At 45.9% G+C, this 16566-nt stretch overlaps 1 protein-coding gene across 5 annotated transcripts in view; it reads right to left on the bottom strand.

Annotated features, from left to right (window-relative positions):
- Positions 1 to 16566, bottom strand: part of si:ch211-26b3.4 (connector enhancer of kinase suppressor of ras 2) — a 554826-nt gene that overhangs the window by 43581 nt on the left and 494679 nt on the right. For all 5 annotated transcript variants that reach the window (XR_007248946.2, XM_048544970.2, XM_048544968.2 and 2 more), the window contains one exon: positions 15404 to 15475. Coding sequence is in view for 4 of the 5 variants with exons in the window: in XM_048544970.2 (XP_048400927.1) it covers positions 15404 to 15475 (72 nt within the window). In the remaining variant the exon portion in view is untranslated. The remainder of the gene's footprint in view (positions 1 to 15403; positions 15476 to 16566) is intronic.

Raw genomic sequence — 16566 nt, forward strand, 5'->3', positions numbered from 1 at the left:
TAATATCCACTCCCTCCATCATGATGCTCTGTAGCAGCAGTGTGTACTATCTTCAAGATGCAATGCAGAAATTCACCAAAGTTCCTTAAGCAACACCTTCCAAACCACAACCATTTCCATCTAGAAGGACAAGGGCAGCAGATCCATGGGAACACCACACCTTCAAGCTCCCCTCCAAGCCATTCATCATCTTGACATGGAAATACATCACTGTTCCTTCAATGTTGCTGGATCAAAATCCTAGAATTTTATCCCTGCCAGAATTGTGGGTCAACCTACAGCATTGGTTGCAGAAGGCCACCACTTTCAAAAGGGCAACTAGGGGTGGGAAATAAATGCTGGCCAGCCAACGATGCCCATATCCTGTGAGTGAGTTAAAAATAACTCCAGTGGCAAACAAGTGAATCTTTGCTTCTACATATATTCCACTGTGATAATCTAGCCAAAAGATCATTTTGTTCTTTCATTAAATTCTATCTATTGCTATCTTGGTAAAAAACTTCCATCCACTTACCCATTCAGCTCTATCATAATCCACAGGAATTTTATCTTCTCCAATTTTGACATGTTTTATGCTTTCTGCTTTACAACGAGATTGCTGGTTCCCATAGGGTCACAGAATTGTACAGCACAGAAACACCCTTCGGTCCTTCTCGTCCGTGCCGATCAGATATCCTAAACTGATCTCATCCCATTTACCAGCAGTTGGCCCATATCTATCTAAACCCTTCCTATTCATATGCCCACCTAGATGCTTTTTAAATGTTATAATTGCTTCTGATGATATTCCAGTCAATGCCCATATTGAAACCTCACCTACTATTCTGTCTTTTCATTCTATCTGATTCCCAGCTCATGTAGTCTTCCGGTGGAAATGGAAGACAACAGATGAAACCCAGGTAGCTTAAGGAAATTTAAAAGCACAATCACTCTGACTCCTGCCTCACCACCCAACACAGTGCCTCATTATCTTTGCAACTTCCTGTTGCTAGACTCCATCGTGGTGTATATTCTCTGATTTTTAAAACAAACCTTTCACAAAGCCTCAGCTGCTGAGCACTTCTCAGAATAACATGCCACAGCAAAACTTGGAGAGTAAGTTAGATTTGCAAGTCTGAACTGACTTTGAGACTAACCAGAATCCTCAAGAGCATTTCACTTTACTTCATTCTGTCATCAAGGCAGGCTCCATTTTCAAGCTAACTACAGGCAGTACGTTGTGGAACTCTTCACACTAATTTTTGATTTGATTTGATTTGATTTATCATTGTCACATGTACCCAGGTACAGTGAAAAAATTTGTTTTGCATGCAGGCACGCAGATCATACCATGCAAAGTGCATCACTGTAACAGACAGAGCGCGACAAGTACAATTTTATGGCTGCAGCGAAGGTGCACAAAGAGTGAGATCAATATTAAAATACCAGAAGTCCATTCATACGTCTAATAGCAGTAGGGAAGAAGCTGTTCTTGACCCTGTTGGTAAGTGTGTTTAAGCTTTTGTATCTTCTGACCTACGGAAGAGGTTGGAACATTGTGTAACGGGGCTGGAATCATAGGACCCCTACAGTGCAAAACAGGTCCTTTGGCCCAACAAGTCCACACTGACCCTCAGAGCAGCTCAGCCAGACACATTCCCCTATAACCCACCTAATCTACACATCCCTGAATACTATGCACAATTTATCATGGCCAATCCACCTAACCTGCACATCTTTGGAATGTGGGAGGAAACCAGAGCACCCAGAGCAAACCCACACAGACATGGAGTGAATGTGCAAACTCCACACATACGGTTGCCCAAGGGTGGAATCGAACCGGGTCCCTGGCGCTGTAAGGCAGCAGTGCTAACCACTGTGCCACCGTGCTATCAGAAGGGGTCTTTGATTATGTTGGCTGCCTTCTTGAGGAAGTGGGAAGTAGCTGTAGAGTAATGTATACTGTTATGTAACTATACTGAATCTTTTTTAGGTGCAACGATGTAAACCATTGTGGGATAATTAATTGATATGACCTTATTTGCAATGTCCAACCAATTGCTAGCTTATAATTTACGGATTCAACCTTGAATAAACAACTTTTGATATTGTTATCATAGCAGAGCAGCATATGGTTTGTTAACACATCTCTCTGAACCATTCATACACTTAACTCTGAAATTACAAGTTTTGACTGAACATTGGAATGGAAGAGATCTACACATTCCAACACAACACAATATCTCATTTGAAAGCTTGCCATTGATGTGGACATAGCTCTGACTGGCTAGAATTGTTGCAACTTTTTTTGCATTCTGAACTGACTGAGTGGGTGCATATGGCATTCAAAAGGTTTTTACAGTCGAGTTTAAAAAGGGCGTGGGCCGAATACACATCTGTGGCTCTGCTTCCACAGATCCTTACAGCCCAACTGACAGGGTGATTGCATTTATGGAACTAATTAACTGTTATTATTTCTAATGAACACAATGTTTCCTTTTACTATCTAAGTATGGGGGCTTGTCAAATCAGGTACAAAACAGAAATAAAGATCAAGAAATAATGGGAACTGCAGATGCTGGAGAATCCGAGATAACAAAGTGTGGAGCTGGATGAACATAGCAGGCCAAGCAGCCTCATGGGAGCACAAAAGCTGATGTTTCAGGCCTTCAAGGGTCTCAACCCAAAACGTCAGCTTTTGTGCTCCTAAGATGCTGCTTGGCCTGCTGTGTTCATCCAGCTCCACACTTTGTTATCTCTAAAGATCAAGAAAGTTGGACTATTAAGACAGTGGGGGAGGAAAAACACAGAAAGAACAAGTGGAAAAAATTGACTTCTAAAAGTTTCCTAAAAATTCACCTCCCAAAGAAATGAGAAATCACAGAAAAGTTGACTGGTAGTCATCAATAATGACCACTGTTAAAAGCATGCTTGTACTGTTCATTATAGGATTTTATGGTAAATTTAATGGGCAACGTATGAAAGCAACAACTGTGTGAAAACCTTTTCTTTGTGAAAATACAGCAATACATATAGTCCAGCTACGTCAAGGATATCTGGTCATCACCACTCGTTGCTGTCTGATTTGCTCATTCGCACGGGGTGCGGCATTTGTATGTTGCTGGTATTTTTTTGACAGCAGAATCTGGGTGAACAAATGTTTAGCACATTGCTGGGTAGGCCCACATGGCTTAAGTTTGAGATGTCAGAGATAAGCCTGAGGAACAGGTATGAAAATGCCTGCTAAATACACGTGCTCGTGAGCTCCAGAGATCCGATTGTCTGCTGAACAGAATGACTCACCAAGCAGAGTGAGAATGGAAATCCGTGGGAATGACAGGTTAGTGTGGTTGAAAGTCGGGGGGGCGGTGGGATGAAATTGGGTGCTGCATTCCTGAAGGTGGTGACCCTGGAAAGCTGCAAAGAATAGTCATGGGGGGAAGGAGTGGAGCAAGTGGTTAGAGAGGTTGAGGTAGACAGTGCAGCAACTATCTGGAAGTATGAAATTTTCAAATCAGTTTGGGGCATTGACTGCTGGTAAGGGTGATGCTACTTAGGGAGGTATCCAAATATCCACGCCTCTTTGCTGTGACACCTCTACAGTTTTTTGACCTAATGTGTAGTATCCAAGGAGTGTCAAAGGGATGGGTTCTGCAACCATTAACAGGAGTCTCATATGGCGTATGGTGCCAGGCTGAAGGATTTTATTGAGAGAGTGCAAGGCATTTCAAGTTAAAGACTGAAACATCAAAGATTTCAAACCTTTGATTATTACTCCATGTCACATGCTGGTGAGTTTAGACTATATTCATCTCTCATGGTTTTGAGTTCCCTGTTCAACTGTGCAAAAACTCAGCAGTATGCATAACGCTACCTATAAGATACAACCATTTAAGTATTGCTGGAAAAAGGCACATTTTTATTGAAGTGTCTCATCTTGCACTCATCAGGCGACTTCTGAGGAATAACAATTCCTTGGGAATACCGAGCCTACTTCTTTATTGTAGGAGAACACTCAGTTTGGCAAGTAGAAGATGATTGATAGAGACATTGTCAGGAAGAATGCGCCAGTTCATGATAATTGGCAGTTAATTGCCCAAATTTGTTTCGATTTTAACAGGAACGTCGACTCTGATTGGTGAGGGTATTTCGCTGAGAAATAAACCAGTGAATAGTGTTCACCTATTTTGTTGAGTCGAAACTGGCTCAGCGTGTGTTTGCGTTCTTTCTGCCTTCAAAGAGCATAGACCTGAATATATATCGGTAAAGCTTCCACTTTGTGCAAGTGCATTTCTCTGCACTTTGAGAGAGAATTTCTTTTTCTTATCTCCATCAGCATTCAGCATGTCAAGTCTTCTCAAGGTATTTTCAGTTTTAACAACAGCATCTCTCATGCTTTTGAATTCCAATGGGTGCAGATCCAAATTGTCAAAACCTTCCTTGGAAGGCACTTCTCTCATCGCAGGAAGTGAACCTTCTTTGTACTGCTTTTAATGCAATTATATCACTTAAGTAAGGAGATCAAACCTATACACTATGCTCCAGATGCGGTTTCACCAAAGCCCTTTCCAACTCTTATGAAATTTCTCCACTTTTATGTTCCACTTACCCTGCAATGAACAACAAGATTCCATTTGCCTTCTTCATCGCTTGATGTGAAATGCTTCAGGTGCATGTCACAGTACTCCCAGATCCCTTTGTTTCTACAAAGTTCTGCAGGCTCTCTCTCCATTTAAATAGAGCACAATTTTTCCAGTCTACCTGCCAAGTTCACATTTCCTCACATTATAATCCATCTATGAATTTTTTGCCTTATTACTTAACCCAACTCTAACCTTTTGCTAGCATACACCTCCTCCCACCCACCCTCCTGCAAAAATTCCATCCCCTATTCCCAATTCCTCCGCCTCCGCCGCATCTGCTCCCACGATAAGACATTCCACTCCCGCACATCCCAGATGTCCAAGTTCTTTAAGGACCGCAACTTTCCCCCCACGGTGATTGAGAACGCCCTTGACCGCGTCTCCCGCATTTCCCGCGACACATCCCTCACACCCCGCCCCCGCCACAACCGCCCCAAGAGGATCCCCCTCGTTCTCACACACCACCCTACCAACCTCCGGATACAACGCATTATCCTCCGACACTTCCGCCATTTACAATCCGACCCCACCACCCAAGACATTTTTCCATCCCCACCCCTGTCTGCTTTCCGGAGAGACCACTCTCTCCGTGACTCCCTTGTTCGCTCCACACTGCCCTCCAACCCCACCACACCCGGCACCTTCCCCTGCAACCGCAGGAAATGCTACACTTGTCCCCACACCTCCTCCCTCACCCCCATCCCAGGCCCCAAGATGACATTCCACATTAAGCAGAGGTTCACCTGCACATCTGCCAATGTGGTATACTGCATCCACTATACCCGGTGCGGCTTTCTCTACATTGGGGAAACCAAGCGGAGGCTCGGGGACCGCTTTGCAGAACACCTCCGCTCAGTTCGCAACAAACAACTGCACCTCCCAGTCGCAAACCATTTCCACTCCCCCTCCCATTCTCTTGATGACATGTCCATCATGGGCCTCCTGCACTGCCACAATGATGCCACCCGAAGGTTGCAGGAACAGCAACTCATATTCCGCCTGGGAACCCTGCAGCCATATGGTATCAATGTGGACTTCACCAGTTTCAAAATCTCCCCTTCCCCCACTGCATCCCTAAACCAGCCCAGTTCATCCCCTCCCCCCACTGCACCACACAACCAGCCCAGCTCTTCCCCCCCACCCACTGCATCCCAAAACCAGTCCAACCTGTCTCTGCCTCCCTAACCGGTTCTTCCTCTCACCCATCCCTTCCTCCCACCCCAAGCCGCACCCCCAGCTACCTACTAACCTCATCCCACCTCCTTGACCTGTCCGTCTTCCCTGGACTGACCTATCCCCTCCCTACCTCCCCACCTACACCCTCTATCTTCTTTACTCTCCATCTTCGGTCCGCCTCCCCCTCTCTCCCTATTTATTCCAGTTCCCTCCCCCCATCCCCCTCTCTGATGAAGGGTCTAGGCCCGAAACGTCAGCTTTTGTGCTCCTGAGATGCTGCTTGGCCTGCTGTGTTCATCCAGCCTCACATTTTGTTGTCTCTAACCTTTTGCTGACTGTTTTGGCAGAATTATATGTTTTGAAATTAATTGTGGCTTCAGGTTTAAAGCAGGAGCTTCTTCCACTCAGGCCCTGGTCATTTTCTCATGCGATTACATTCTTTTAAGCTCATGCACGAGTAAAATGCCATGTTTTATAGGGAGGCAGGGCTGGATGTTCTGTCCTACTCCAGGACTTTCCAGACTACACGTTAAAGAGGTAACCGACTCACACTTCGCTCTCTGTAATCCAGGAGCATTAGTGGACATTAGCACATCACACCTACACACCCCAAAAGTATCCAAGATTTTGCACAAATCAACGCCAAGCTCAGCAAAGCCTCCCTGCAAAGTGTCTTGAATACTGTTGGGGAGGGAAGGGACATTCTTTCCCCCACAAATGGCAACAAGAAGCCACAATGGCATTGGAGGTCAGCACCTGTGGGTGACTGTCAGGACAGCCTGGCTCTAGTGCCGCAAGAAGGTGCATGATCAGTCTCTGTCAGGGTATGTGCCACTCTCCACTCAATGCTTCACGTTTCTTTCAGTGTGAGTCAGCATTGGAATGTTGCCAGTCCTTTCAAGTTACGCTCCATTTGCCTGCCCAAATCAGGTCTGCTGGAATCCACAGCAACCCTGCTTTTACCATGGCTAACTCACAGGGAGCTGGGTTTGGGTAGCAATGCTCTTCGAAGGGTCGGTGTGGACTTGATGGGCTGAACGATCTCTTTTTGCACTGTGGGGATTCTATGATCTTGCAGGAGGAAACCAGAGCACCCGGTGGAAACTCACACAGTCATGAGGAGAACATGCAAACTCCGCACAGGCTCCACATAGTTCTCAGGAAGGGTCACCAGATCCAAAACATTAACTGTGATTTTTTTTTCCTTGACAGATGCTGCCAGATTTGCTGAGCTTTCCCAGCAACTTCTGTTTTTGTTCCACATGGACGGTCACCCGAAGCCGGAATCAAACCCGGGTCCCTGGTGCTGTGAGGCAGCAGTGGTAATCACTGAGCCACCGTGCCGCTCAAGAAGCCAATTTGCTGAAGAAGTTTGAACTTCCTGGAGCTTGGAGGAAGAAATCTAACTCTGTAAGGCATACAGCTCATATATAAGGCTGGGTTTGTGAACATTGCTGCTGTCTCCTTTCTGGCGAATAAGATTGCACCCATGCGCTTAATTCCAGCGCGCTGGTATGTTAATGGGTATTCATGGCAATGATAGCAAATGCAAAGCAGAAAGCCAAGCTGCCTGAAAGGCTCTGAGAGCTTAACTGAAAACTTTGGCCCACTGCTGGAAAACTGAACTTTCCCCCCAATATAATACCCCTTTGGCTCTTCTAAAATGCTCTGTGGAGCCTCAGAAGATTTCACAATGTAATCTCCTACCTACGCTTGTGCCATAAGCAAATTTAGCAAACATACATCAAGTCACTTCTTCCAAGTCACAGTTTGTAAATAGTTAAGGCCCAGGTATTCATTTGTGGCACACTCCCTCCACTGGTTAATAACCTAAAAGTGAGTCAGTTATCCTGTCTGAGTTATAACTGTTAACCCATCTTCCATCCATGCTAAATACGCCATCGTGAGGCCTTATTTTGTATGGTAGCTTTTTATTGGCTCTTTATCAATGTCTTTTGAAAATTCAAGTGCCAGGAAAAACGGCCATCAAAGTGGCAGGATTGCTGTAAGTCCTGCCCCTATTTAGGAATAGAATGAACAAGAAATCCACAGTAGTATGGCTTAGAACTTCTCAACGTCCAACTTCGCATTATCCAGTTAGTTGCCCCAGTGCAACATCCTCAGAGGAACCTTCTTCCCAACGAGACATTACAGACAAGGTGCCTTTGCAATGTCCTGAGGTCAAATCAGGCCCCATGTAAATGCAAATCATTCATTCCTTCCTTTGATTTTATCAGTTACATTGATATTCCTGATCACTGTCTCCAGTGGCTGAGATAGCTCAAAGCATTCCCTGTTAGAAAACAGAAAAGTCAGCAAAAACATCACAAAACCATTCCACCGTACCAAGAGAATGTGTTACTGCCAGCTCTCCTGAACTTGTTATTCTTTCCAGACACTTTAAAAAACTTGTACTTGACTATGTTGCATCTTCACAGATGAAATACTCTCTTAATGAGGTACTTTAAATTCGATTACTGCCATTGGAAATGGCAAGAAAATAAATCAGTGGACTGAAATTGCGGCTTATCGTTCATTTTACATAAATCAAAACCTTCACATTTTGGATTATAAAAACAAATTAAACAGCAGAATCACTGCAAGGTAGATTTATATTTCACACCTTGTAAAACTCAAGCACGCTTATAAACATGCTCCCAACTAAAACTCTTCCTAGTTTACTTAAGGCTAATCTACAAGCAACATTACTAGTTAGAGATTGCTGCTGCTGATATCAGCAAATAGCTACAATATTTGTACTTCAATCTATTGTTTTAAACTGCCAGCTTAGCTCGGTGAATATCTTTTTTTAAAACTTGTTCATGGAATATGGGCTTCATGAACAAAATCAGCATGAATGGTCTTTCCCTGACTGCTTTGGAGAAGGTGATGGTAAGCTTACTTCTCAAACCACTGCAGTCCTTGGGACGTAGGGACACCTACAGTGCTGTTGGGAAGGGGGTTCAGCCCTGCAACAACGAAAGTACAATGATATATTTCCAAGCCAAGATGGTTGTGAATTGGAGGGGAACTTGTAGGCAGTGGTGTTCTCAGGCATCTGTTGCTCCTGTCCTTCTTGACAGTAGAAGTTGCAGGTCTGGAAAGCGCTGTGGGAGGAGGTTTGGTGAGTTACTGCAGTGTATCTTGTAGATGGTACACACTGCTGCCACTGTGCATTGGTGGTGAAATGTTGAAGGGGATGATTTTGGGTATTAATCAAGCGGGTGCCTTTGACTTTGATGGGGTCACCCCTCGAGTATTGTTGGAGCTGCATCATCCAAGCAAGTGGGGAATATTCCATCACACTCCTGACTTGTGCCTTGTAGACAGTGGACAGGCTTTGAGGAGTCAGGACTTTCTGCAGTCTCCCGAGCCTCTGACTTGCTCTCATAGCCATAATATTTATATGGTTAGTCCAGCTCAGTATCTGTTCAATGGTATCCCCAAAGAATGTTCATAGTAGGAGAACTTAATGTGGGTAATGCTATTGAATACCAAGAGGTGGTGGTTACATTGTCTCTTGTCAAATTTGGCGATTGTGTGGCATTTGTGTGGGGAAAAAGTTAATGTTTACTTATCAGCCCAAGCCTGGACATTGTCCAGGTCTTGTTGTGTTTGGACATGACTGCTTCAGTATGTGAGGAATTATAAATAGTGCTGAACATTGTGCGTGCATCAGTGAACATCCCTATCACTGATCATATGATGGAGGGAGGGTCATTGATGATGCAGCTGAAAATGGCTGGGCCACAGAAACATTTGAGTAACAGACGGTATATCAGAAAATTTTGTTTGCTGATAATCATTGGTAGAATACGCAAGTAAACTGCATTTTATAAACAATTCTGTTTGGCATCCAAAAAAATGCTTTTATAGTTCTGCTTCTTTTGATATGACTGTTAACATTTAATGTGACCGGGAAAGCATAGCTTGCATTCCACGAGAACCGTTATCAGTTATTTTCAGATGTGAGGATCGTAAAAACTGAGTGGCTCTTATAGAGTGAAAATGGGAACTGCAGATGCTGGAGAATCCAAGATAATAAAATGTGAGGCTGGATGAACACAGCAGGCCCAGCAGCATCTCAGGAGCACAAAAGCTGACGTTTCAGGCCTAGACCCTTCATCAGAGAGGGGGATGGGGTGAGGGTTCTGGAATAAATAGGGAGAGAGGGGGAGGCAGACCGAAGATTGAGAGAAAAGAAGATAGGTGGAGAGGAGAGTATAGGTGGGGAGGTAGGGAGGGGATAGGTCAGTCCAGGGAAGACGGACAGGTCATGGAGGTGGGATGAGGTTAGTAGGTAGGAGATGGAGGTGCGGCTTGGGGTGGGAGGAAGGGATGGGTGAGAGGAAGAACAGGTTAGGGAGGCAGAGACAGGTTGGACTGGTTTTGGGATGCAGTGGGTGGAGGGGAAGAGCTGGGCTGGTTGTGTGGTGCAGTGGGGGGAGGGGACGAACTGGGCTGGTTTTGGGATGCGGTGGGGGAAGGGGAGATTTTGAAACTGGTGAAGTCCACATTGATACCATTGGGCTGCAGGGTTCCCAAGCGGAATATGAGTTGCTGTTCCTGCAACCTTCGGGTGGCATCATTGTGGCACCACCCATGACCTCCACCTCCTCCAGGACTTCCAATTCCCTGGCCCCCAACACCTCATTTCAACCATGGATGTCCAGTCCCTATACACCTGCATTCCGCGTGCAGATGGCCTCAAGGCCCTCCGCTTCTTCCTGTCCCGCAGGCCCGACCAGTCCCCCTCCACAGACACCCTCATCTGCCTAGCCGAATTCGTCCTCACCCTCAACAACTTCTCTTTCGATTCCTCCCACTTCCTACAGACTAAGGGGGTGGCCATGGGCACCCGCATGGGCCCCAGCTATGCCTGTCTCTTTGTAGGTTACGTGGAACAGTCCCTCTTCCGCATCTACACAGGCCCCAAACCCCACCTCTTCCTCCGGTACATTGATGACTGTATCGGCACTGCCTCTTGCTCCCCAGAGGAGCTCGAATAGTTCATCCACTTCACCAACACCTTCCACCCCAACCTTCAGTTCACCTGGGCCATTTCCAGCACATCCCTCACCTTCCTGGACCTCTCAGTCTCCATCTCAGGCAACCAGCTTGTAACTGATGTCCATTTCAAGCCCACCGACTCCCACAGCTACCTAGAATACACCTCCTCCCACCCACCCTCCTGCAAAAATTCCATCCCCTATTCCCAATTCCTCCGCCTCCGCCGCATCTGCTCCCACGATGAGGCATTCCACTCCCGCACATCCCAGATGTCCAAGTTCTTCAAGGACCGCAACTTTCCCCCCACAGTGGTCGAGAACGCCCTTGACCGCGTCTCCCGCATTTCCCGCAACACATTCCTCACACCCCGCCCCCGCCACAACCGCCCAAAGAGGATCCCCCTCATTCTCACACACCACCCCACCAACCTCCGGATACAACGCATCATCCTCTGACACTTCCGCCTTCTACAATCCGACCCCACGACCCAAGACATTTTTCCATCCCCACCCCTGTCTGCTTTCCGGAGAGACCACTCTCTCTGTGACTCCCTTGTTGATCCACACTGCCCTCCAACCCCACCACACCCGGCACCTTCCCCTGCAACCGCAGGAAATGCTACACTTGTCCCCACACCTCCCCCCTCAGCCCTATCCCAGGCCCCAAGATGACTTTCCACATGAAGCAGAGGTTCACCTGCACATCTGCCAATGTGGTATACTGCATCCACTGTCCCCGGTGTGGCTTCCTCTACATTGGGGAAACCAAGTGGAGGCTTGGGGACCGCTTTGCAGAACACCTCCGCTCGGTTCGCAACAAACTACTGCACCTCCCAGTCGCAAACCATTTCCACTCCCCCTCCCATTCTTTAGATGGCATGTCCATCATGGGCCTCCTGCAGTGCCACAATGATGCCACCCGAAGGTTGCAGGAACAGCAACTCATATTCCGCTTGGGAACCCTGCAGCCCAATGGTATCATTGTGGACTTTACCAGCTTCAAAATCTCCCCTTCCCCCACCGCATCCCAAAACCAGCCCAGTTCGTCTCCTCCCCCCACTGCACCACACAACTAGCCCAGCTCTTCCCCTCCATCCACTGCATCCCAAAACCAGTCCAACCTGTCTCTGCCTCCCTAACCTGTTCTTCCTCTCACCCATCCCTTCCTCCCACCCCAAGCCGCACCTCCATCTCCTACCTACTAACCTCATCCAACCTCCTTGACCTGTCCGTCTTCCCTGGACTGACCTATCTGTCTTCCCTGGACTGACCTATCTCCTCCCCACCTCCCCACCTATGCTCTCCTCTCCACCTATCTTCGTTTCTCTCCATCTTCGGTCCGCTTCCCCCTCTCTCCCTATTTATTCCAGAACCCTCTCCCCATCCCCCTCTCTGAAGAAGGGTCTAGGCCCGAAACATCAGCTTTTGTGCTCCTGAGATGCTGCTGGGCCTGCTGTGTTCATCCAGCCTCACATTTTATTATCTTGGCTCTTATAGAGACTATGTGAAAGATGTGGAAATAAAAACTGCACTGTACAAATCTTTTCAGATGAAACTCAAGCCTGGAGTTCACAGCTCATAATATTAATGGATGAACATTTAATGCTCTTGTGTAACACTCCTTCATCATTTTAGTGAGGTGATCTTCCGATTAAAAATGCATTAAGGCAGCCAATGAATAAACATTATCTCCAACTTGCTCAGACTTTAGTGAATAACAATGACACTCATTCCTCAATTTGGTAGCAACTGTTTCAGAAAATAACAGACAGTGGTCAAAAAGGCTGTTGAACTTGATGGCTAGCAAATGGAGTTTGTGATGGGATTGAAGGTGATGACTTTGGGCTTCCTAATGTCCAGTTGCAGGAAACTGTAGCTCACCTAGGACGGATATTGGATTATCAAACAGTGTACAAAGATTGGAGGGGTTGAGAGAGTGGGACATAGCTGCGTTTTCTCACTGTGCTCATGAAACTAGATTTTGATTGGGCTTCTGAGGTATATGACAAATAGGAGACGGGCAAGGAAAGATTCTTGGAGGTTCCAGAGATAATGGCATGGTGGCAGGAGGAAACACCGTTAATGAAGATTAAACTAAAACTAAAAACTGCAAATTTGATACAATCTGCTTGCTGGAGAAAATCAGCAGGTCTGGCAGCATCTTTGGAGGGAAAGCAGAGTTAATGTTTCGAGTCCAGTGACCTTTCTTCAATACTCCAGTTCTGAAATGATAACTCTAAACATTGGATCTGCTTTCTCTCTACAGATGCTGCCAGGCATACTGAGTTTCTCCAGCAATTTTTGTCATTGCAAAAGATTATCTGGAGAGCTAAGAGTGGAATGAGGCAGTCTAATGCAGTAGGTCAATGCTTGCAGAGAGTTTAGTTTGCACTTTTATTATTTCTCCACTTTGAATGTGGCAAATGATCATTAAAAAATGTCTCATGGCTAGATCTTTCCTTCATTCTTTAAATAAAAAAAATCAAAAGCCATGGTTAACAGTCCCTCCATTTCCCCCCTCCATATCTATTTTGTTACATGCATGAATATCAAGGTAATGAGTGAATAATCAGCACTAATTTGCAGATAATCTTCGCACCACAAGAAAACCTATACACAATGTACATTTTGGAAAGGTTACCATGAATATTAAAGAAGAAAAAAGAATACCATTTTTCAGTCACTGACAGGTATCATGTTAGTCTGCAAATTTACCACATTTATGTCGAATTGTATAATTATCCAGTCCGCACCAACAAAAAAACTATTCTAAAACTCCCAGCGGGTCTGGCAGCGTCCATGGGGAGACAGCATGTTAACATTTCCAGTCTAGAAGTTAGCTTGCTCTCTCTCTCTCCATGGGTGTTGCCTGACCTGCAGGGATTTCCAGCATTTTCAATACAGATTCCAGCATCCACAGTTATTTGCTCCTATTCTAAATCTAAATGAGTTTCACTTTCCAACACTTGGCCTTGAATGTTATGACATTTCAAGTGCTTTGATCCAAGTACTTTTCAAAAGTTATGAGATTTCCCAACTCAACTACCATCTCAAGCAATGCCTCCTAGATTCCCACCACCCTCTGGGTGAAAACGAAGTTCCTAAAATCCCCTCTGAACCCCATGCCTTTCAGCTTGTGAGCATGTCCCACTGTTATTGACCATTCAACTAAGGGGAAAACATCTGCTTTCTGTCCATCCTGTTCATGCCCTTCATAACCTTATACACCTCAGACAATTCCCCTGCTCTGTTCCATCCAGTGCTCATCCAGACTTTCTTTGTAGCTAAACTGTTCCATCCTATTTCAATTTCAATTTTAGATTCAATTTAATATTATTTTCTGTTTAAATACACAGGTGGGTATCTGACTGCACAACTTCTGTCAGTTCAGTATTGTAACCGCAGAATCCCTACAGTATGGGAACAGGCCCTTCAGCCCAAAAAGTCCACACCAACCCTCAGAACATCCCACCCAGGCCCCTTTCCTGTAACCCACCTAATCGGCACACTCCTGAACACAATGGGCAATTTAGCATGGCCAATCCACCTAGCCTGCGCATTTTTTGGAGCGTAGGAGTAAACTGGAGCACATGGAGAAAATCCACATGGACACAGGGAGAACGTGCAAACTCCACACAGACAGTTGCCCGAGGGTGGAATTTAACCCGGGTCCCTGGCACTGTAAGATAGGAGCGCTAACCACTGAGCCACCATATCATCCTAACCACTTGCCCACCATCACTTGTTAGATTTGACATTGAATCTTACATTTTCATCACTTGGCAGCAGTAAAATTGAATTGTTTGCAATGTCTCAAGACAAGATCTTGTGTATCAATTGGACAAGCTGAGAAGAGAAAGAGCCGAGGAGGCGGGTGGTTGGTTGCCCTTTGAATCAAGGCAGAAAAGGTGGAATGGCAACTTTTACTTTTCAGCTTTTGACCGGTGTCCTTACGGAAAAGTGCAAAGTATAGTGAGGAAAATAGCTCAGTCATTTCTTCACATCAACCACCAGAATCAGGCAGAACTAAAGTGACTGTGAATTTGCAGAAAGGGTAGCTCTTGTGAACTGGAAGCTTGAGTTCAGAGAGAAACGGTGTGTGTGTAAATTGAGTGAATATTGAAAAGGGGGATAAACCATATCTCTGACCCAGGGAGAAAGTGCAGCCTCTGCCACAGGAATGGTCTTTGGTTATATTTTCAGCCAAGACAGAAATAATTCCCAGAAAATCCCCTGTTAGTTTAATGCAAACAGCCAACATTGTAATTAAGCAAATGTGCATCAACGCCTGTGTTCAAACAGTTAACTTGTGAAACTCACGCAAACTTATCCAGTTTGTGCACACCACCAGCACCAGCAGGAATTTATATATTTCATGCTGAGTTTCAAACTGCTCAAAGTATAATGTATCCAGAATAAGTTACATAAATTCTTTGTAATATGCCTCATGGCCCACAATTAACAAAATCTCTGTGATGCTGGTCTGTCATCAAGTCAATCCACTTTTCATTAGCTCATTAAAACAACATGCACTTTTCTTTCAGCTTTGAATAACCATTTACATTGCTGAACATTGTTATGGAAGCTTTTTTTTACCTGTTCATTTCTTCCAAGCAGTCAGTTGCAAAGTAGAAGCTCTTAATTTTTGGATGGCAAGCCTTGAAGGCACTGCAGAGGAACAAACATGAAAGTCACATCACACACACACATTGACTGAAAGAAATGCCATTATTCTTCAAACTTTCAGTGACACTGTGGCAGTCTGTGGGGCAGATTATGACTCTGTGTGCCAGTGTATAATGACTGATTGTGAGTGGGCAGCTCTGCTCACCTTCGCTCATGAAGATGGTTTTACAAAGGCAATGAGGAAAGATGGAAGATGAGCTAATGGGAACTGCAGATGCTGGAGAATCCAAGACAACAAAATGTGAGGCTGGATGAACACAGCAGGCCAAGCAGCATCATAGGAGCACATAAGCTGACGTTTCGGGCCTAGACCCTTCATCAGAGAGGGGGATGGGGTGAGGGTTCTGGAATAAATAGACAGAGGGGGAGGCGGACCGAAGATGGGGAGAAAAGAAGATAGGTGGAGACGAGAATATAGGTGGGGAGGTAGGGAGGGGATAGGTCAGTCCAGGGAAGTCGGGCAGGTCAAGGAGGTGGGATGAGGTTAGTAGGTAGATGGGGGTGCAGCTTGGGGTGGGAGGAAGGGATGGGTGAGAGGAAGAACAGGTCAGGGAGGCGGAGACAGGTTGGACTGGTTTTGGGATGCAGTTGGTGGATGGGAAGAGCTGGGCTGGTTTAGGGATGCAGTTGGGGAAGGGGAGATTTTGAAACTGGTGAAGTCCACATTGATACCATTAGGCTACAGGGTTCCCAGGCGGAATATGAGTTGCTGTTCCTGCAACCTTCGGGTGGCATCATTGTGGCACTGCAGGAGGCCCATGATGGACATGTCATCTAAAGAATGGGAGGGGGAGTGGAAATGGTTTGCGACTGGGAGGTGCAGTAGTTTGTTGCGAACTGAGCGGAGGTGTTCTGCAAAGCGGTCTCCAAGCCTCCGCTTGGTTTCCCCAATGTAGAGGAAGCCACACCGGGTACAGTGGATGCAGTATACCACATTGGCAGATGTGCAGGTGAACCTCTGCTTAATGTGGAATGTCATCTTGGGGCCTGGGATAGGGCTGAGGGGGGAGGTGTGGGGACAAGTGTAGCATTTCCTGCGGTTGCAGGGGAAGGTGCCGGGTGTGGTGGGGTTC

This window comes from Stegostoma tigrinum, chromosome 15 (genome assembly GCF_030684315.1).
Source record: "Stegostoma tigrinum isolate sSteTig4 chromosome 15, sSteTig4.hap1, whole genome shotgun sequence".
In the NCBI taxonomy this organism is placed as follows: domain Eukaryota; kingdom Metazoa; phylum Chordata; class Chondrichthyes; order Orectolobiformes; family Stegostomatidae; genus Stegostoma; species Stegostoma tigrinum.